The sequence below is a fragment of the Durio zibethinus genome, chromosome 1 (assembly GCF_047325235.1).
Source record: "Durio zibethinus cultivar Kanyao isolate XHJ-2024 chromosome 1, ASM4732523v1, whole genome shotgun sequence".
In the NCBI taxonomy this organism is placed as follows: domain Eukaryota; kingdom Viridiplantae; phylum Streptophyta; class Magnoliopsida; order Malvales; family Malvaceae; genus Durio; species Durio zibethinus.
Window position 1 is genome coordinate 668,972 of NC_143162.1, and position 22,765 is coordinate 691,736.

The 22,765-nt window shown below is 32.5% G+C and overlaps 2 protein-coding genes across 2 annotated transcripts; one reads left to right on the top strand and one right to left on the bottom strand.

Moving 5' to 3' along the window:
* Nucleotides 1-699: 699 nt before the first annotated feature.
* On the top strand, nt 700-2,466 carry LOC111310895 (uncharacterized). The gene has a single exon (XM_022910269.2). The coding sequence runs from the start codon at nt 774-776 to the stop codon at nt 2,370-2,372; it is 1,599 nt and encodes a 532-aa protein (XP_022766004.2). The 5' UTR covers nt 700-773; the 3' UTR covers nt 2,373-2,466.
* A 6,094-nt stretch (nt 2,467-8,560) lies between these two features.
* LOC111311504 (villin-2-like) lies at nt 8,561-22,083 on the bottom strand. The gene is made up of 23 exons (XM_022910927.2): nt 21,763-22,083; nt 19,718-19,872; nt 19,368-19,467; nt 19,150-19,218; nt 18,807-19,043; nt 18,487-18,664; nt 18,191-18,323; nt 16,911-17,070; nt 16,682-16,832; nt 16,501-16,601; nt 16,251-16,409; nt 15,094-15,162; nt 14,957-15,025; nt 14,730-14,867; nt 14,380-14,508; nt 13,665-13,812; nt 13,505-13,515; nt 13,281-13,421; nt 13,079-13,204; nt 12,216-12,278; nt 9,604-9,859; nt 9,205-9,434; nt 8,561-9,124 (listed from the first exon to the last, which is right to left on the bottom strand). Exons 2-23 carry the CDS (start codon nt 19,771-19,773, stop codon nt 9,011-9,013), a joined length of 2,838 nt encoding a protein of 945 aa, XP_022766662.2. The 5' UTR covers nt 19,774-19,872; nt 21,763-22,083; the 3' UTR covers nt 8,561-9,010.
* Nucleotides 22,084-22,765: the final 682 nt, after the last annotated feature.

Consider the following 22,765-nt stretch of genomic DNA (forward strand, 5'->3'; position numbering starts at 1 on the left):
AATTCGGATCGAGTTTAGAATAAACAAAAATCTTTCTTGACTCGATCTGTTATTAATTCTATTCATAGCTGAAATTGTCGGCATCAAAAATTTTTTTAAATAAGTTTATTTATGCATATAATTTTTAGATGGTAAAACTTTATAATAAAAAATAATTATAATTTTAAAAAATAAAATTTTAATTCACACATTAAATAAATATAATTAATTTTATAAATTATATCAATAATAAATTTTTTATTTTTTTATAAAAATTCAATTATCAACTAAAGCATTGATCTAATCATTTGATAATCTAAGGTTATTGAGAATAATTTTTTATTTAATTCGGTTGAATTCCACAAATCATGAGCCACAATCAAATTCTTATACAACCCACACCTCTCTAAAATTTACAATCTCTTAATCTCACACAATTTCTACAAAAATAAAATATTTATATTAAAACTTTAACATCCTAAAGACTCACAAATAAAACAATTTATAATTAAATATATATAATATTTTGTTTGGTTTAATAAAAAAACCCAATGTTATTGTACTTGTATCGCTGAGTGGTGCCGTCAAGTATTAACGAGGTGTTGGCTGCACTTTCTTTTTGGTACTTAATAAATTGAAACATAAAGAAGTGGTCAGTTAAATAAGTAGTTATTAATAAATAAATGTGGAATAGGGCAGTAAAGAAGCACAGCACAGTGTTCAACAAAAGTGCTTAGAGTTTAGTAATAGACTAATAGTGGTATTAGGCTATTAGCCTCAAGCAGAAGACACTCATGCCCCTCCTTTGTCCTTGTGATAAGCACGATCCTCCACTTGAAGCCAAAAAAGCAGAGGTCAGAGGCTGTGAAAAAGGAGAGAGACAGAAAGAGAAACACATGGGTTTCGTAGCAGCAGCTAAGCCGAAGGCTCACACAAGCAGCAACAAAGATAGCAGAGGCATGGGTTTACTTCTCGTTTTCTTCCCGGAAGACCAAAACAAAATCACCAGTTCCATTGATAACAACAGTACTACATCAAGATTCATTCGAAGAACAAGTTCCAGTCTCCTTCTCACCAAAGCTCAGTCTACCATCTCCATCTGTGCTCTTTTAGTTTTCCTTACTTTTCTCCTTTTCACTCTCTCTACTTTTGAACCCTCCATCCCAACCCCAACTACCTTTTCCTCCTCCACCATTAAAAACTCTCGTCGATTCTTATCCAAAAATACCCAACTTTCTTCTTCTTTTTCTTCTTCTTCTTATTGGTTCTTTCCAATGTGGGACTATAAACCCCTACATGTCAAGCAAAAATCCAATATTTCTTCATCTTCATTCGCTTTACAAGGGATGGGAACTTTGTATAGACGTGGGACAAAAGCCATGAACGATCTCATTGTTAACCATGTTGTTGAAGACGTGACTGAAGATGAGCTGAGGCTTTTCTTACGAGTCTTGCATAGGTCAGGCGTCACGTCAAAAGCTGACACTGTTTTCCTTTTTGGGTCTTCGTCGTTATCTTCAAGATTCAGCTTTGTTTTTCAGGAAGAGAACGAGTCGTTCTTGAAACTCATTCAACACTACAGAGAATCGAATAATAAGGGTTTCCATGACTCTGTCTTCAGTTTTGACTCGACCCAGTTTTGGAAATCTGGGAAGAAATATGTGGGGGAGCCTATTTGGGGAAAGAAGGGCCGAGGGAGTTATAGTAATTCAACTGGAGCTAATGGTGAGTCAACTCGGTTGACTTATGGATCGGTTGTGGGGTTTGATGTGAATGAGTTGGATCCAGAGAACTCGCTGGCTGGATTTCTCGATCACGTTCCGATGAGAATGAGAAGATGGGCTTGTTATCCAATGTTATTAGGAAGGGTCAGGCGAAATTTTAAGCATATAATGTTATTGGATGTTAAAATTTTGATGTTACTGAGTGACCCACTCGGCCATGTCAGGAATCGGAGCCCCGAGTCGGTTTATATATTGACCAAGGAAAGCAGCTCCGGCAAGCATAGCAAGAGGATATCGGAAAAAGCTCAGTCTCAGTATCAGGTTAACTCAGCTATTTTGATGGGTGGAGCAAGGGGAATTAGGAGATTAGGCAATGCAATGTTGACTGAGATCGTTAGAGCTACAATGCATCATAAGAAGGAGAATTGGATCTCTGAGTCGGGAATTCTGAGTCAACTCGTCGGCAATGGGTACATACTGAAGAAAGTTAATTTGATCATATCGACCGAGTCAATTCCGGAAGCGAGTTCACTCATGGTTTTGAGTTCCAACTCAGCTGCAGATTATTCAATAATCCAACGTGGTAATAGTAATCATGATCTTAATTCCATAATTATGAAGCTAATATGTTTATGTGAAGTAGATTCTTCTATTTATAAGGATTGCTAGAAAAACAAAGGAAAATTAAAAAAATGTTTTTGTTTTTTTTTTAACATAATGTATACAATATTTTTAGATTATAAAAGTAAGATCGTGTGAAGGATATTCTTATGTTCATAGAGATTCTTAGCAAAAGAACAAATAAGAAATAGTTTAATTTTTAGAAAATAAAATAATATATATGTTGAGTTTTGTTCTTTCTTTTGTTTTATTTGTCAATATTTTTTTCTTTTAGAATTATATTTAGATTTATATCATAAAATTTTTATAAAATAATATTGTAATAAATGGGAAAAAAATATATGGCGGTGGTGTGAACAAGACAACAAAAGGGCCAGACGGAGAGAAAAATAGGATTTTGGCATTGTATATTATTCTGCAAATTTTCAATTATTTTATGTAGAATTTTTAATAGATTTGTAGTTAAAATAAAAATATCTATGATATTTTTATTTTCAAATTATGATTTTTTTATAAAAAAATTACATAATTGACTGCAAAAATAATTGAATAATGATTAGCACTAGCTAGCTACCAAGCATGTGGTTGTCATTCAGGTCGGGTATTTTTTATTGTTTATGTATCAAAATATAAAATTTTCCTTCTGATTTGTTTTCTATATTGATCAATGGAGTGTTTAGATTTGATCCAATAATGAAAATTGTTTTCCTGTGGAATTTTCTTCTCACTGCTAAACTGCATTTCTTTTTTTTCTTTTTTTTTTTCTATTTCCCCTTTATTCCAAAAGAGAAAGAATTAAAGAAGAAAACAACTTTACCATGTACTTTTGAAGACCTAAATGAATAATAGTGTTCCACTTTTGTGCCCTAAATGACCAAATTACTTATTTACAAGCGACATAAACTTAATTGGGGGCATAAAAGCAAAGGTTGGCAAGGATTGGTGCATCTTTCTAGACATAGAAAGTGAAAAATAAAAAGATATTATTTTTACCAATAACAAGGCAATATATTTGTGAATATTTATTTAAATTTTGGTTAATGAGCTTTATATGGTTTTTTGAATTGTTTATTATATAATATTAATTTTGTCAAATATAAAAAAATATATTTCACATTTATTATAGCTAAAACCAAATTTAAAATGTCATTCCTTCGATCTACGAATTAAAAAAAATATTGTTTTAGGTGTTAATAATTGTTATTGATGTTCGATTACAATTTGAAAGCTAGTTATAAGAAATTTATTATTGATTATCATATGATAATACTTTCATCAAGTAAGGTGTTATGTATAGTGGGTACGTGTATACTTTGTTTATATACAATAATATGGTAATACTCACTTGAGCAACCTAGGCATTGTCCTCATTTTGTAGATGTTATAAAAAAAAAAAATTTATATTTCAAAAATAATTTTTTAGAATTTTTTTTATTTTCCAACATAAAAACCATTAAAAATTTTGAAAATTTAATATTAAATATACAAATGTTAAATTTTTTTCTTAAATTTTATGAAAGTCAAATATAACATAATAATTTGAGATAAAGAGAGTAATAATTAAAATATTATTTTAAAATGCAATATCTTCATCAAACTCATAAAGAACTATATATTAATAAATTTTTTTTTTCACAAATATCAATTTAATCGGTGTCAATACAATGGATGTGCATATTTATTTATTTTTTATGATTACTTGATAAGTGAAAATAGAAAAAAAAAATGAAAAAGGGAAAATTTGTTGAAAGAGAAACGGAAAGTCATGGAATGAATGTGAGGGGGCAAATGCAAGAACATGTGTAGGGGATTGCGAACACATTGATGAAACGTGTGGCTGTGAATTCTTGTTTTATCCTTTTATAGAGCCGAAGCAATGCATTCACTTTTGTCGGCTCTGTTCCAACGAACCAACTCTGAATCCTTCTATAAATATATGTTCACATGCCATTGTAAGCAAAAAAAAAAAAAAGTTTTCTAAGCACGGAGGAGATCAGGTAATCCTACGTGTTTGTTACTCCCAATGCAGATCTTTCAAATGCTGACACATATAGATATATATTAAATTTTCCTTCACTCAGAAGAATTTATTGGGAAGAAAAGAAGTGATAATTGATAAAACAGAGAAAATTGTTTAACAGGGTTTGGCTGTTGCAGGGTTGGTAACGGGTCATATCAGTAAATTTCTGTTTGTTTTAAAGTTGGTTTAATTTTATATTCATCAAACTTAAATTTGATTCGATGAAATTTTTTTTAATATTTAATTATGATTTAATTTAATATTATATAAATAAAATTCATTTGATTTAATTTAAAATTAATAAAATATTATTTTTAAAAATATAAAATATTATTTTTTAAATTTAAATATTTAAATATATAATTATATATAAATAAAATATTAAATAATTAATTAAATTTTTAATTTTTATATAAATATCAAATTAAATTTATTTAAAATTTAAATTCAATCTTATTTTATTTTTTTTAATAATATTTAATTCGATTCAATTTGAAATCTAATATTTTTTTTTCTAAATTGATCTATAGGGTCGAACCTATGGAGACAGGCTGGGTTGCTGATATTAATTGTGAAAGTCTTTTTCAAATCGAAGTAAATCAAGGTTTTGATGACTTGGAATTCAGATTTCAAATAATAAAAAAAAAAAGCTCCTTTTACCGCTCAAAGTCTATAAAATTATAGATGATCTATGATACAATAGCTTTAAAATGGCATGCATGTTAATTTAAGTCCTTTTGTATTAAGTTTTCGTTTAGATTTAATCATATTAAACGTATAATAAGATTAAATTTAGTGTATTATTAATTAAATTTAAATATTAATTTTAATAAAATAAAATCAATATAAAATTTTATTAAAATTTTTTTAATTAAAATTATAATAATTTTTTTAATCATAATTATAATAACTTTTATTATTATTTTTAATCTTATCACAAACAATATCCTCGTTCATTCAAATGAAACTTAAGAGTTAGTATAATTGTTTTTTGTTACAATTATTAGTTCAACTTTTAACTTTCTGTAGTTTAAGATTATTGGGACAAATTCTCCGACTTAAAAGCTTTCATGTGGCAATACATTTGCAAATCAGAAAGGGCATAGAACAGAAAGTAAGTTAGAAGGAAATTTCCCAACACTATATAAAAATGATATAAAAAATATAAAAGTGATATAGTTTAAAATTTTAATAAAATCATATATAATTTTAATAAAATAAAAAATATATTTTATATTTTTATATCAACATAAATTATAACATATAATTTTTATATAAAATATAATAAAATACATAAATTATCAATATTTTATATAACATGAATATATAAATTATTAAATTTATTTAAAACTTTTATATTATAATATATTTTGTATGCACGATAAATATGATTAAATTATTAAATTTGACTGTTAATTTATTAAAATACTAAATATATTTTAAAATTTTAAAAATTAATTTTATATCAATATAATCTGATTCTCTCGGTATTGTATGTATACGGTGGGTTGACATATTTTTTTTCGCAAAGTAGGTTAACAAAAAAAAAAATGTTAACGAATTTAAATTAAATTCGTTTTTTAATCAAGCTGAATCAAATTTATTATTAAAATTATTAATATAATGATTATAAAGGCTGAAGGTAGACTTCTAAGGGCTCAGCGTCATCACACAAACGGACGGAGAACCGAGTATGTCTTATTTATCCATGCATGAATGGCTATCGGCTAATCATTTTTTTGCCTTTTTAGCACACTTGTTTGCAAATAGATTTCCTTGAAATGTTAACCAAATAAGTTCTTATTGAAAATAATAATAATAATAATAATAAATAGGAAGGCTATTTTTGTTCGTTGACTCTTTAATTAGCACTATTTCACCACATTTTGCAGTAAATTCAATAATTAATTGAGATTATTATAAGTAACTAGCTAGTAATTAATCTCTCTTTAGGCAATATCAAGTATTTTCAAACTCTAAATCCAAATTAAATGAGAAAACTTATTTCCAACATTCAATGGTTAAAATTTAAAACATCAGTTCAAAATTTTCAAATTAAAAATTTGGTTGGGGTTATTGATTAATTTTAATACAATAATTGTATGTGATAATTTTTTAAATATAATTTAAAAAAAATTTTTTTTTTTTTATGTTGTCCAACTTGTTAATATGAAAACGATATTCATAAATTAATTAGAAGACATTTGGAGGAATTCACATATATACTTTGATAATTTTCACACTTTCATTCAAATCAATAACAATATCAACGACAATGACAATAACAATAACGTACGTTTTGTCCATAAACCTCTAATTATAATTAGATCATGCATTTGCCTATTGAGGTTAGTGTATGTGATTGTCTAAGTCTGTACTTAGCGAAAATGAAAGCTTATTTAGGGTAACACACAATCTATTCATTATTGTCGGTTCTTCAAAACGAGGTCTTAATTCCATCTCTCTCTCTCATTAATTATTGAAAAAAACCTCAACAATATCAACAGCATATTATCAACATCTTTTCTATATATATAATAACTAGAAAAACATAAAACATAGTATAATAATGTAAGTTGTGTGTACAATAATTCATTCATATTTAAGATTATTTATTTTTGAAGAACCTTTTTTTTTTTCCCACAAATTCTACCCTTGGATGCTTATCACTCACCCTAAAAAGAGTGCTTGATCATATTCATGTTCACCCTTCCATTTACAAAAGCCAATCCACCGACACTCAATGGTGAGCCACGTTTCATCGTTCATACATGAAAACTACAGCCCAAATTTGACTGGATTGTGAGGGATGAGATGCTTGTGGACCCTTACGTGTAAGACAAAAGCATTGGACCCTTACGTATAAGACAAAAGCATTGTTGAATCCACAAAAGATAAGATTTAAGGCAAAAGTTTTGAGGGGAAGCCCTACAATTTTATGGGGGTGAAGTAAGGGCATGGGGTAAGGAAATGAAGAAAATCACAAAAATTGGTGTATATATGCAAATACATTGAATAATGGAGTTTAGCTTAGGCTCCACCCTTTTTTTTCTTTGAAAATGACTTGGGAGGATTCATTGTACAAATGCTAGCTGTAAATTCCTCCAATGGGTCCCAATTATGCAAGAGAATGCCTTATTGAGGACAAACTATTGCTGACCTCTCCTAAATATTTACAATTATTCACTCTAGATAATGTCATTTTTTTTAATATTCTGATCAATATTCTTGAAGCAGGCAATTGCTGAGTGCTGACCCAGAAACCCTTTTCCTCTACAACTGATTAATATATAAATATTTGATCTTATAGCTCCATGGTCTCCTTGAGTTTATGTAGCTTGTGTTGGACCCAAACAGAAAGAAAAAAAGCAGTAACAAATGATGATGAAATGAAAAAGGCAGCCTATCATGGATCACCTCATTTTTATAATCAATTAAAAAATGGGTAAGTTTTGAGCTAGTGTTGTGGGTGAGAAGGTGCCTGCTCTCAAAACTCAGTGGCGCCCATCAACTTAAATAAGAATGCCAGCAAAATGACAAGTATTTTCATACACTTGCACTCTAAATAAAGGATCTCTTTAGATAAGTGATGGGTTTTAATTCTCAGAAAAGTTAGGTAGCAATTTCTGTTTATATTTGGCTGCAGTGCCATTATAAAATATTTTGCATTTGACATATTTGAGTATGAGTAAGCACATCACCTGGCTAGAATGAATCTTTTGATTCAAAGAGAGAGATAACATAAAATATATGAATCTTAACGGAAATACAAAGCAAATTTTTGGTTTTTAAGGCTTCCATGGATTAAATCTTAAACTGAAAGTACATACTACATAGAGTTCTATGTTTCTTAATAAATATCTGATGATAAGGTTTCAAGCACCCTCCCCTCCCACGAAGAGGGGAAAAAGACCAGAAATAAGCAACCTTAAATTAAGTTGAACTGACGTGGTTTCCAAAATTTGTCATTAACCTTAAGCACTGTTCATTGTTTGGCTTGTCATTCCATCCTAACAAATTTGTTTTTGGCAAAAGAAATCACAATCTGATGATAGAAGAATAAGTTGCAAATACTAAAATTTGAATCTGTCTGAACCATACTACATGAACATCCAACAAAGCATAAAATTTACACTAGTTAAATGGCTACTTCATCTTCCCTCAATCTGTAATGAAGAGATGAGTAGCCTAACAATGATCAATATGAAAACAAATGTTCTCAAACAATGAATTTTCATTACTTACATTAGAGTTCAATAGAAATGCAAATCATATATACCATCTTTAACAAATTGGGAAAAGAAAAAGTTGAATAACCACAAAGATGAGCACATGCCTATCGAATAAAAGAATGTTGGCCTGCCAAGCTGTCCTTAACTGCAATATGTGATCATTACAAAGGCAGTGGCACTAAGAGAAGTGGGGGGAGGGGGAGTGGGAATAAAAAAATATACTCTTTTCAGGCAACATCATGATCAATCCGGATACTAACCACAATTACATTCGTCAAAAAGGCAAATGACAAAAAGCTAGACATGGCAATACAGGCTTCGTATACCAGCGAAACCATAATTTTATGGCGGAAGTGAATATCAAATTAAATAAGGGATTGCTATTTAGAATGCAAAGGAAGCACATAAATCACTCGTTTAAATGCGTTCGTGCTCTAGAATAGATCAGCTTTCTTCTTCAGCATGTCTTGCTTCCACTTTGGCAATTTATAAAATGCTTCTTTTTCCATCTCGAATATTGTCTGGAACTCTTCATCTGACAAATAAGCCTGAGAAATCAAAGAGTAAGAATATGAATATATTCAGAAAAAGATAGAGTTAACTTAAAAACATCAATGGCAGAACAAACCTCTCTCCTTTTGAAATCAATTCCAGTTACAGGATTATCAGATTTGGCTTTCAGTTGCTCATAACTGAATGTAATTTGAGTGCTTCCACTCCCATTCTCATCGTGCTCTATCTCTTGCTTTGGTTCTGAATCCTCCCCATCAGTTTCAGATACTACACCAGTCTCCTTGTCTTCAGCAACCTCTTGAGAATCCTCTGCTTCAGAAGGGTCCACTTCACTCTTTGCTTCAGCTGTACAATCTCAATGCAATAAGTACAGTTTCAGAATTATATTAAAAGACAGGTCAAATTCATTATCAGCAGCCGCATCAAGAAGATTTAGCAACTTCTTGTGGATCAGCCTAAAGCAATGGTTAATTTTTTTAGATAACACAGTGCAAAGAGTACAAGGGGGTCTTACAAAGTGGGCTGGTTACAGCAGGAGTGCTGCTGGTGGATTTTCTAGGGGATGCATCAGGTGATTGTTTCTTCTTTTCAGCAGTAAGGACTGAGGAAAGAGCAGCTACAGCTGCTGCTCTTTGTGACCCCTGACTAGTGCTGGAAGGCTTTGGAGCTGAGGTTTTGCTTGCTGATGATGGATTAAATGCAGATGACAAGGCAGCTAAAGCTGACGCTCTTTGTGTAGGTCCTTGATTTCCGTCGGATCGATCGTGGGCCTGCCATAATGGAGATATCAAATGCTTAACTCATACGCAATGTAAATAAATGCTTTGCATTCTCAAAATACAGGCACACAAAACTTCAGCCATAATCACTATATATGAAAACAATAATACATTATGACATGTATCACGAGGAAACAGCAGCAAAAGCAAAAGAAAACAATAATAAAACCAAATGCAGTAACATTCAAAGTAAAAGGTTCAAATGAACTACCTAAAGTTAAAACATACAAGATTGATAAAAACAAGCGCAAACAATATTCAAACCCATTGAAAAGGGGGAAAGAAATGCATTTTCAAGCCAAAATTACCTGGGACAAGAGGTGGGGAAAACAAAAATAGTTTCCAAAGATAAAACACAGCTGACAAGGCAAATTAAAGATTAAAAGTAGAAAAGAAATCTAATTCATTATTCTCCTCTTTTCAGAAAATCATCCTTTTTTCTTTTTTTTTTTTTGTTTCTGCCTTTTGGGATCTTGCTATGGCAGAACGCAAAAACATGGATAACAAACATTAATTCAAGGAGGCAGAACGTAAAAACATTTGGTAGACAAAAGACAATATGGCAGCTATCCTTGCAACTCTTCTTTGATCCACTCGGTCTTTGCTGATTGATGAAACCAAATTGATGAACTAAAACCCAAGACAGTCAGAAGTCTAGCTAAAGTAAAATTGACTATTTTCGAAGGCCTCAAGAAGATTATTGTACTTAACCCAATAATAGCATCAAATTTGAGTCCATCCCTAATCAAGAATGTGGTAATCATCTAGACTAGGTGGTAACGTTAATCAAATACTTGACTTTCTTTCTGCTTCCTGACAGTAATTGCTAGAATGATTCTCCTAAGTTCCTGATGATACGGTGGATATGAAGTTTCAACACTCCCCAATGTGTCAAATTTCAACACCTATTGCATGTGAGATAACACGTCAAAGAAAAGATATTTCAAGTGCTTGAAAGGACCATAAGCCTTTGAACCATAGAGTGAGGCCGACACTTTTGGACAGAGGAAAAGAAATGAATGCAAAATAAGCATAATTGAAATGACATTACAGCAAACAATCTTTGTCATAAGATGAAAATAGCACTGTAACTAGGAAGAGGAATGACTAGAAATGGTTTATTTTGTGCAGTGAAAATCTAATGTCAGAACTGGTTCAACCAGCAGTTACAAAAGCATGTCAGATGAGAAAGGGGGCAGAAAAAGGGACAGCTAGGGAGGACATAATTGTGATAGCTTGTGATAAACACTACCTTTTGTGCAGTAGGTGATATCTCTAAGTAAATGAAATCCTATATGCATTCTTACAAGGTATTTATCTCCAGTGTTATGAAGCCCCCTTCCAAACTTTTTGGGAACTTCAATAGGAGGGTTGTCAGCAAGGTTAGCACCTCACTACATCAAACCACCAATGCAAAGAACAAAACATAAGAATCAAACTGCCAACATTTAAAATTTTGAATGAAAGGTTTCCATAAAGCATAATTGCTTTTCCTAGACTGAAGCAGCTAATAGTCTTACTGTTCTCCAAATAGTTTCGTTAGATGGAATTAAAAGGTTCAACATACTAGCTCCTTTTCAGCTTTATTAATTGCGACTCCAAAGTAGGTACAGTTGAAACTTAAAAAAAAAAGATAAAAGTTAAGAAAAAATTTAGTGGCATAAGCAGTTTATTGCCAAAAGGGTTGGTTTGGCAGAAGATGGATTGAATGCAGAAGACAAGGCAGCTAAAGCTGAAGCCCTTTGAGTGGGACCCACTTGGTTCCCATTGGGCTTGTCCTGTCTCGGCTGAATGGAATCCATCAGACAGGGAACTAGTTTAGCAGATGAGTATCTTTGTTTTGAGAGAAAGAGAGAGAAAAGCATTATCATCTTCAGATAAGATCTAATATCAGAGCCCTTAATTTACCAATACAAACTATCACCAACAAAAACTACAAGGTCAGGATCCAAGGCTCCACCTTAGGGGCAACCACTACTAAATTTCAATGTCATCAAGCTATAACAGATAATATCATAAATTCATCTTAAAAGTTTGCTTTACATGCTCAAAAGACTTCCTCTTAATGAATTAAGTTAGTAACAATATGCTTAATAGAAATATAGTTCGTGATGTCCACAATGGATAAGCAACTAGAAGCTTTTAAAACAGTAAAGAAAGAATAAAGGTTATTAACAGTAAGACAAAAAGAAGCCATATTGAACAACACCAAAAGATGTAATGTTATAATACAAGGAACCTTGAAAATTAACTCCCATTAAAATTTTATGATCCAAATTTCTCTGTACAGACAGAAACTTCATATACTGGAAATTTTCACTTCATGAGAATTAAAGAAAGAATTTACCTCTACAGCTTGGCTAGCCCCAAAGAGCAATGCCACCTTCTTCTGGAATGAGTTTCCTTGCACCTGCATCCACGGAGAACATCTAAGCATAAATATCAAACAGATGCAGTTATAGGAAGGATGAACCATGTCAGTCAAACAGCCGTTAACCCTTAAAAAAGCAACATAAGATCTCATAAATTTTCAGTGAGTACAGAATTAACAGAAATGTTTTTTTTTTGGGTACACTGTGAGTGGCAACAACAGGGTAATGGTGATGTTATTCAAGATACAAGAAGCTCTCAATGGTATGATCCTTAAATTTCAACTTTTGGAAAAATTGAATGTAGTTTCTTAAAACACAGTGCACTATGCTAATCAACTCCCGCTCTGATCCATACAACATCAATGCATCATCAATATGCTTACTATCCTACTTTTCCATCATTGGGGCTCTCTCATTTCAATTTAAATTTTAGAGTCCTTATTCTTATATCTCCTGCACCTTACACCTGCTCTAAAGTTTGTTTTCTTTTTCCTTTCTTTCTTTTTTTTTTTTTTTTTTTTTTTTTTTTTTGGTGCTGAGAAAGAAACTCATGAAACCCAGGCTACATTTGATGGCTAAAGGTGTGGTTAAATGGTCATTTAACCTTATACAGGCTCTCCATCAGACTAGCATTCAAAACTTCCTTATCTACAAAACAATTGCACCGGTTAAAACAATATGGATTACATTTTCTCAATTTTCTCCCATTTTGCATAGACAAGCTAAGAATATAACTTCTTATAATTTGTTGCTGATGAAGATGAAAGTGATCTAACATTAATTGAAGTGACAGTAACTCAAGGGTAAAGTACAAAAAACCAGACATGGACACACATACATTAGCTCGCGTGGAATCCCATGAAAATAATGTTGTGAAGAAGCAGGGTTCGTTTCCTTCAGTAACTTTGTAAAGTGGAACTTTTGGAGACAAACCATCTAGAGATGCAGCCATGTCTATGTATTTCTGCAAAGAAATTCTAAAATGAATAACAGCATATTGGAAGGATAAAATGATGAAGGAATCAATGTTTTATTTATACCTGGCCAAATTCAAAAACATTTTGCTTTTCTTTGGCGTCTACAGACTGACCAACCCAAACAAACACTTCAGAATGTGTGTCAAGTATCAAAATATCTTCTGTCAACAGATCGTCTTGAGAGAAATTGTAAATTTCCTCAACCTGCACAACAGGATCTAAACTTATATATAGAAGACACTTGGATACCTGTAGGAACAAGTTTCAATTACGTTAGAAAAACTTACCTCAAACTTTCCTGAGGCATCCATGTGGGAACAGACAAAATCATGGAAAGAAAAGTTAGAATGGTAATAAGATTCATTAACAACTGAGGGCAGGAGGAAGAAATCTTAGAGCACAAATTTAAAAATAAAGCAAAAAATATTTATGAATTAGAAAAGACACCTCTATTAAGAGAGAAACTGAACAAGTGGGGATCCCTGACAGTCTCTACAGATGCTTTGTTGCTCGTATAGCTTTGTTTTCCCCCAAGTGCAAACCAGAAGGCATTGCTCTCTGTTCCTTCTTTAGCATGTTTAACAGCAACTCCAGGCTAAATGCAAAAGAAGATAATTAGATGATTGACTGACATAGGGGAAAGAGTTGTTTGAAAGAACTAGAAAGTGCTACTATTGACTTTTATTAATGAGGAGAAAATCACTAGCAAATAGCAAGAAAGGTACACTATGCAAGAGATAAAATACAGCCAAGTAAATGTCTATTTTTCAGTAAATTTTATCTTGTCACACCATGTAGTCAGAAGAGATTCAAAGGAAAAAAGTGCAAATACTTAAATAACTAGGTCTCAAAAAGCAGAAAATATGTATAATCAGCTAAAGAATTGTGATCCAACAAAAACTTAACTGCAACACTCAACTCAAAAGAACTATAATCATTATATAAGAATTAAATCTTACCATTTGATTGAAACAGCATATATAGGCATATATTCCTGTTATTACATTCTTTAGTTATGTTATTAATTGGTAAACTCAAATTCTTGGAACTTTGATGCTAGACTGAACTATATAAAGTCATACCAGGTTTCCCAATAAATCAATGCGCTTTAATCTTCTCATAACAAAGCCCAAAAGTAAACAACTATCTTTAGAGAGTATACCTTCAAAAATTCAGCAACTTTTGCAGCTAATTGCTGCTTTTCATAAGTGCTTTGATTTCCATGCCAAATAAAAATTGAAGATCCAGATTGCAGGAGGAAACACTCAGTTGAGTTCAATGATGTTGCCACCTAAACAAAAGTTACAAAAACAGGAGATATTGCTGTTAGGATACAAATGGAATAGGTAATCATGCTGCAAACATCATAACAACAAAGTACAGGAATACAGTCATCATCCATAATCAGGTTAGGAGCACTTAAGGAAAAACACATTAATGCGTTGGAAATTCAAAACCCACCAAACATAATTTAAAAGGCAAAAACCGACAAAATAGCAAACTAATGCATACCGCATCAACTTGCAATGCTTTATTATTGTGCTCGGAGGTTCCTGAAATCCGAAATAGAGCAACACAATCTGCAGTATAGGTTTCATCTGTCAAGCCTTTGTCTGCTATACTCATTTTGTAACCAGTACTTAGACCACCCTAGATAGAAATCAATCATACGAAAATTAGTTGATAACCTCCAAGCAATTGGTAATGAGATTCTAAAACTTTGAGGTCAAATTGAATACCTTAAGGGCCACCATAGGTTGAAAAAGTGCAATGAACTGGGGTGGCTCTTTACCTTCAAACACTCGACCCTGCAAGAAGCATCTATTAGAAACACAAGCAATGGAATCATTGTACTCAGCCACAGGTAATATGATACCTGAACAGGCCTCCCCTTAAGTGAGTTATACATTGCATCAGCCAACCGGGCAGCCATCTTTTGGTCCTCCTGAATTAAGAAATATATATACTTTTAGAAAATAATATTTTAAGTAGTGAGAATGACCATCGCCAGAATGAAATCCATCAAGTCAACATGTAACTATGTAAGAACCCCTTTCTTCTACAGTTCTATGCAAAGAACATGAAGAATGGAAGCTACAAGTGGAAAAGTAATGAAAAGTAGGGATTCGGATCCAATGCAGAAAACAAGTCGAGTGAAGTAGATATTGTCACCACTAAATGAGCTAGAAACCAACTCACCATACGAAGTATGCACAACAAATTATAAAAAATTTGCTCAAATTCTCAAAAATCAACAACGAAAATAAAAGTGGAACTTGTTGCAAAGAAATTTAACATGTATAAATTATATTTAAGAAACAAAAACTATGAGGTGCACTAGGTTTCACCAACAGAGATAAAGGTGATGGTTAAAGCAGCATCATCAATGTGACAAAAATATAGTAACTTTCAAGTTCCTTTTTCTTCTTCAATTTCATATCAGAGATTTCAGGTTTTTCTTTTTCCTTTTAATTTTTATATTCAATATATATATATATATTATATATATATATGTATGTATGTATGTATGTATGTATGTATGTATGTATGTATGTATGTATCTATGCCCATGTGCATTCACTATTTTCATAGCCTGATCTTAAAATTATATAATCCAATAGGTGCAACCAAAATTCTACCCTCAATCAATGGTTCAATTGAAGGTGCTTCAAGATTGACAAGGGACAATGCCTAGATAGAGTTAGCCTGCTGAAAAGGAATGAATTGGGCAGCATGAGAATCCAAATTAGGCAGCAGTCCAAGTTTATGATGTGCATGAAATTAGGAAGGCAACTTCTAAATTGCGTGTCAAGGGGAGGCACTCATATTGGAGGCATATCTATCATTCTTTTAGTAATGACAAGGAGCTTATCTTGGCATCACTCTAGTCCATATCATTTAACATCAAATCTGCTGCTTCACATTGCTAAGTGGAAGGGAGTTCTATCATGAACAAAGAGTTGAAGATGAATGACTGAAAGGGGCATATTATTTTAAATTATTTCATAACCAACTAAGAACAATGTAAATTACCTCCATGCTATCCTTTCCAATCCAACAACACAGAAAGTAATCTTCTTTCCTGTCACCTGAGTGGTAGGTATAAAGCACAATGTAGCAGTCTCCACTATAGAATTTACCAATATCCTCTTTTGGCAATGGTGTCTTGGCACTGCCATTGATGCACCATACCTGAAAAATAAGCAACACCATACTCGTGTCAACAGTTTGTGTCTTTAAGTCAAATGCCAAAAACCAACTAAAAGCAGACTATTAACATGACCTCCATCTTTCCACCGCCTTCAAGCAAAGGGGGAACTTCTTCATTTACAGGAGCACTTTTGCCTATCCCCTTGACACCAACTCCTTGTTGCTTCAGCAAAGCTAGCAGTAGAAAAATGCCATTCAACAATGTTAACTACAAAATATAATAGTTTTATTTGTAGCTTATTAAGTATCCCTACCGGCTACTTTTCCTCTTCCCTCCTCACCACCAGGAGCTGTAGACCCTGCCGGCCAAGAATCAAAGTTGGACTTGAATGAATTGGTTTCATACCCTTGGATGAGACGGGTTATGCGTGTTGTTTTTGGTCTACTCTGGCCAGCAACAAAGTCCTGGAAATAAAAGGTTGGGAATGAGAATTTATGTTCTTGTAATACATGAAGAAATCAATGCCATGCCTCTAGCTCTACCTCAGCAACTTGACTGGCGGCTTTTCTGTCCTCTACTTGTGTCACCCGTCCAACCCAAACAAAAACCTCAGCTCCACAGTCTAGTAGATAACATTTGTTGTTTTCCAAGAGGCCTTTCGATAGTTCACCTTCTACAATCTTCACCTCACCATCAGTTATGCTACAGGAACCAGTGATTCAAAATTAGCAGTTGATAAAGACATACATCATTAAAAACAATAGTAACATAAACTAATATTAACTCAAAAAGGATTTCAATCCGGAGTGTCTACTCACTTAAAATTGTCCCTAAATAGATGCTCAACCTCAAAACAAGCATCTAACCAAAGAAAGTTCAGTTGACCTATATTACCCATATTAAAGCTGTCTGGCGAATAATTTATAATAAGCTTAATATGTTAATTTATTCTCTCCAGTAAAATTGCCTATACAAAGAAAGGCTTTCTAATATCCCCTCTCAATATCTTTTTCTCCTTTTCAGTTTTGATAAAGGAAAAAGGCAATTGACATAGAGTCTCTGAATTAAATAATGCTAACCTTAATCTATAATGCTGCCTCATGGCTTCAGTACTAGTCATAAATTCTTGATAACAAATTAAAGAACTTAACTTTGGATTTCTTGCAACATAAAGATAATTGATAGGAATTCCAAAGGAACATGTGAGAAACATATGACGTTGAACAGATTGGGTAAACTAAAAAGAATGGGTTTTAGAGTATGAAATGATAGATAACAGTTTCAGAGTTGGTTGCTTTTGAACTAATAAGGTTCCATACTTCCATTGGTTCAGATTTTAGGGTTAATATTAGCCAAATTAGAACAGCTTGATTTTAAGAATTGTTATATTGAAGTAATAAATTAAAGGCAATACAGAAATATGTAGAAGCTTAAGGATTTCAAGTACATAAAAAAAACTTTGATGAGAGCTTGCAGCAAGGAAAAAAAAGATTATGAGTGCTATTCCAGTCTTCCAGACCCATGAACAGTTTGCTAATTTTCTCTGATGATTCATTTGAGCAAGAGGTTGGAGTGACAAGCTTATTAATCTGGTTGTAATCACTAAGAAACTGAAGTACTATTACCTATGTATAAATGATTCATTTGAGCAAGAGGTTGGAGTGACAAGCTTATTAATCTGGTTCTAATCACTAAGAAACTGAAGTACTATTACCTATGTATAAATAGGACACATAGTATCTGCATCTAACTCTAGCAAAATTTTAGATGCACCTGAATCTTCATTTCCCCACTAGTAGAAGAAAACAGAAGATACAATTACCTATAAAGTTTAGCAGGAGTTTTCTCAGGAATAACATCATCTTCACTGGCAACCTTCTTGCTTATTGGCGCAAATCCACCAAAGAGCACCCAAAACTCCCCAGAGTCGGACTCAGTGTCCAATTTCCCATCATCTGGCAGGGTGATTACATTAATGCATGTACAAGCAACGATTGCAAAAGAGCCAGCCTTAGAGTAAAATAAATATACCTTGCATGCAATTCAATTAATACTTGTACAGAAGTAGAAAAGCGGGAAAAACAGCATCATCAATACCATAAATGCATGCACCCTTACCAACAATTGCAACATTGCACGTTCCCCCATGATACTTTTCCTTTAAGAACTGAATAACTTCTAATGCCTTCGCCCTTTCCTGAATATTAGAGTTTGCACCATTGAACTGATAAATCTTATCCTGAGTGTCCAGGATAAATACATCATCATGATTCAGTGAAGACCGAGCAAAAGGAACCTGCAAGAGCATAATACAAAATGGTATTTCCCTGATCCATGATAGTCTCATATTAAATAGTTTATCATTAGTTCATAGAACATTTTTATTCTTGCGTCTTTCCGTCCACACTCATCAAACTTATGTAAATAGCATCAGATACCTGCTTCAATCTGACAACTCGCTTTCCTCTGCAGACATACAACCGTGTTTCAAACACTTCTTCTTCTGGCTTTTTAAATCCAGAAGCAACACCACCTTCCAATGGTACAATGCAAGGTTTAAAGTACGACAAAAATTTGTCAGATTCATGACCTTGAAGTTCCCTGTGCTGCACAGCACGCCCTCCTAGTACTGCATCCAACTCAACAGTTTTGATAGCAGCCGTTCCAGCCTCATCCTGCACAAGACAAAATGATCTCAAATGATGTCTTAGTTCATTTGAAAGAAACTTTAAATCCTCAAACAAATTAAGAAAAGTAAAAGTAGATGCAGCAAAAACACACCTGACTAGTATCTTTACCAATCCAGAAGTGTATGTCATACAGATATGAACCACCCTTGCTAGGTGTTGTCTACAACGAACATATAAAATGGCAAATGAGATATAAAATAAAGAAGCAGTGATTCCGGCCCAGAATATGGGAGAAAATGTATGTTATGTGGGTTTGCATCAAAACAAGAGAGAGCAAGAGAGAGCAAGAGAGAGAGAAATAGTCTGCACCTGTAAGACAATATAAGAATCCCCCATGTAGAATTTTCCATAGTCTGACTTTGGCAGAGGAACTGGCTGAAAATTCTCAATACGCCAGATTTCAGTCCCGCTATAAGATGTTAAGTGTGACAGCCTTTACATAAAAAAATCATCAGGACATATATGCAACATAAGCACACATCTCAAAAAGAAAAAAAAGCATATGTCAATATCTTTTTTTTTCCTGCTGGCGTTGGGAATATTGATTCAGGTCTCTCTTATCAAAAGAAAAAAAAATAAACTCTTAAATAAAATAAAAAGTTTAAAAAAAATTCAAGTCCATAAATTCACAACTTATATGCCCTTTGTTGTAAGGATACAGTTTCTGACCCACTCCTTGAAATGCAGGATCATGAACTTTTGCAGAGCTAGACATTTCTCGGAATTCTTCTTTATTACTGTTTTCTTAGGCAAAATTAGTATAGCTCCACTTGAGAATCCAACTTTGAGCAGTCTGGAAGTTGCACAAAACTTACTGGAGAAAATAGAGGTATTAGATCATGCAAGGAAAAATTAAGTTACAGTACAGAGTAAAATTAAAAAGGGAAAAAAATTTTTAATCAATGCTTATGACAAGTTAAGCTGACTAAAATTATTTCCCTATTTCAGAAATTTCAGAAACTTAGTACTGTCAAGATCGAGCATTAAGAAATTTCAGAAAAGGTCTTTATGTGTCCTAGCACGCAATCCAGCTCACTTGACATGTATTTCTTCTAATTAAAACAATTGTAAATAATATTAATATTCTTAGTAGCCCAATCCTGTCTTCTCCAGGACCTTCTTCCAAGGTCAGCATGATGGCAAACTTCCCATAAAAAACAGCCATTTATTTCAATACATCATCACTTGAACAATGAAGCCCTTCATCATTTCATAACAAGTTGAAAAACAATGTATCACAGAAGCATGCATTTTTGGTTGTGAGAATGATATTCTTAAAAGAATCCTTAAACAAAATGATGAGCATAAAAACTTTCCCCCCTCCGAACATTGATGCTTGGAAGTTGATCCACATGAGAAGGTTACTCCCTTTAAAATTAATGCACTAAGAATTTATATCTTCCTTTGACCAAAGCCATATTACATGGTGCTCCCAAAATGAGATCTGCTTGTCCACTCAAAATGGTCCATTAATTATTTAGGCTACTAAACTAATTAGATCTTCAGTTCCTAATGTTGATTATCCATCCTAAGACTAACGGTTGGCTGATACTGGTCTTAAAACAAGTGACAAAAAATAGCATAAAGTGAACTCTTCCATAAAGTTGATCTTTTATATTCAGCACCACTATATGGAGGATAAGAAGCAACTTTTCGGCTTGAATAAACATGAACAATGTGTTAAAGGCCAAAAATAAAAAATAAAAAAGAACAATGCGTTCTGTCCATGCATCTTGCATTGCAGAATTCAAAACATCAAGATGAAGTTTACATAACCTTAAAGTATAAATAATCATATTTCTATATATACTCAGATTCGCCAACTTCATATGATATGGAAATTAATAAACTGCTATTCTTCTGGCCAAAAAAATAAAATAAGATAAACTCCTATTCTCTAAACCAATCATCCATCATTTTCATACTAATATCATAAAAGACTACTTATCCCACACATGCATAAATTTCAAAGGTTTGCTTGTGGTCGTTCCACACTCTTAGGAGAATAACCTCACCAATATCGCTCAAATCTTGGCATCCTAAAGATCAATCAACAATAAGCACTCTGAGGGAAGCGATGTACTGTTTGATTTGATCACACAAATAAACAGAAGGTTGCACGGCAGCAAAGGATTTTGACCGCTAGTGTCAGTGATCAGCAATCCAAGCAGCATTTAACACGATTAGTCACAGCCCACGGGGTCAAAAAGCGAGAGAAAACAGAATTGGACGAACCCAGCAACCATTCAAAACTTTGCACATAGCTAAAATCTTTTAATCTCTAATGCTCGGTTACAATAACAAATTAAATAATTTCCATAGCCGGTGCCATAAAACTGAATTCTAAAATTTCCGTACACTTACAAAAGGAAAAGAAAAAATTTAACAAGCAGAAAACAGACAAAAACCATTATGATCAACCATACTAAAGACAAAAAATAACAATGAGAACAATCTTAAAAATAGCCATCAGCATCAGACAAGCATATCAAAACAAGAATTAAGGAAAAAGAAACAAAACCCACGAAAAGTACGACAAAATCATGCATAACCAGATCAACAAACACCAAATCAAACACAAAAAAAGATGAAAGACAGTTATAACCCCAAAAAAAAAATCAAAACAATGGCCTTTCCCTTGATCACAGCAGAGAGAGAAAAACAGAAAGACAGTATGATCAAAGAAGAAGAAGAAAAGGGTTACCTTGAGAGAAAGATCTCTCTCTTTGAGTTTGAAGAAGGGAAGGGAAAGAGCCAAGAAAAGCTGGCAAATTAAAAGATATGAAGGAAAAGGGAAAGATACTGAGAAAGAAAAAGTGAATTATTGCATTGGTATTTTCTAATTGAGGAACAGAGAAATATGAAGGAAATTATGATGGTGAAGGGAGAGAAGAAGCGATTGAGAAGAAGAGAGAAAGTTTTTCTTTCTTTTTTGGTTTACTGTTTGGAAGGAAAGGAAAAGAGCGGAAAAGATTTTTGAGAGCATGGGACAGACAAAGTCGTTGTAAGGCAAAAACGATCCGGTGACGATGGCACCGGCCTCGTTGGCCTTTTCTTCTTTGATTAGATGGATTTTTACTAATCACCACTACCTTTTGTTTTCTTTTTCCTTTTTTTTTTTTCTCCCCATTAATTTTAGTACTCTTTTTCTAGTTTTTCCATTTATTAGTTTTTCAGCTTTATAAATTAAGATGTTTATTAGATAAAAGATCTTACGGATAGTTGTTAACATGAAAATTACATAAAATCATTAATATTCAAACAAATAAAATCTCAATACTATAATTATTATTTTTTTTTATAAAAAAACATTTGCATTTTATAAATAAAGAATAATTATAGATATTAAAATTAAAATCTCAATTTTATTTATTATCGCTTCTTAAAATAATTATATAAATAAATTTAATTTAATTTCAAATTCAATATAATTACTATTTGGTAAATAAATAAAAAATAAAATTCTGGGCAACTTACTGTGATTTTAATTCTCTCTCGTTGGATTCAGTGATCTCAATAATCTCCTTGCTCTTTGCCTTTTGATAGAAGTTAGTAAAATGAAGAAGAAAAAAAATTTTTGGCAAAAAAGAAAATTAAAAAAATGCTAGTAAAATAAACATGTGAAAATATTTAGAGATGGAGAATAAAAAAAAAATGAATTTCTATTACCAATAGAAAGATTGGGAGAGAGGCAAGGGGTGCCGCCC

Bases quoted from the DNA above. Each gene is read 5' to 3' on its own strand.
- LOC111310895 (XM_022910269.2), top strand. From the start codon at position 774: ATGCCCCTCCTTTGTCCTTGTGATAAGCACGATCCTCCACTTGAAGCC.
- LOC111311504 (XM_022910927.2), bottom strand. From the start codon at position 19,773: ATGTCTAGCTCTGCAAAAGTTCATGATCCTGCATTTCAAGGAGTGGGT. The intron at 14,509-14,729 runs GTATGCATTAGT...ACTTTTGTTTAG, and splicing joins AAGCATTGCAAGTTGATGCG to GTGGCAACATCATTGAACTC. The intron at 13,205-13,280 runs GTATAAATAAAA...ATTTCTTTGCAG, and splicing joins ATGTTTTTGAATTTGGCCAG to AAATACATAGACATGGCTGC.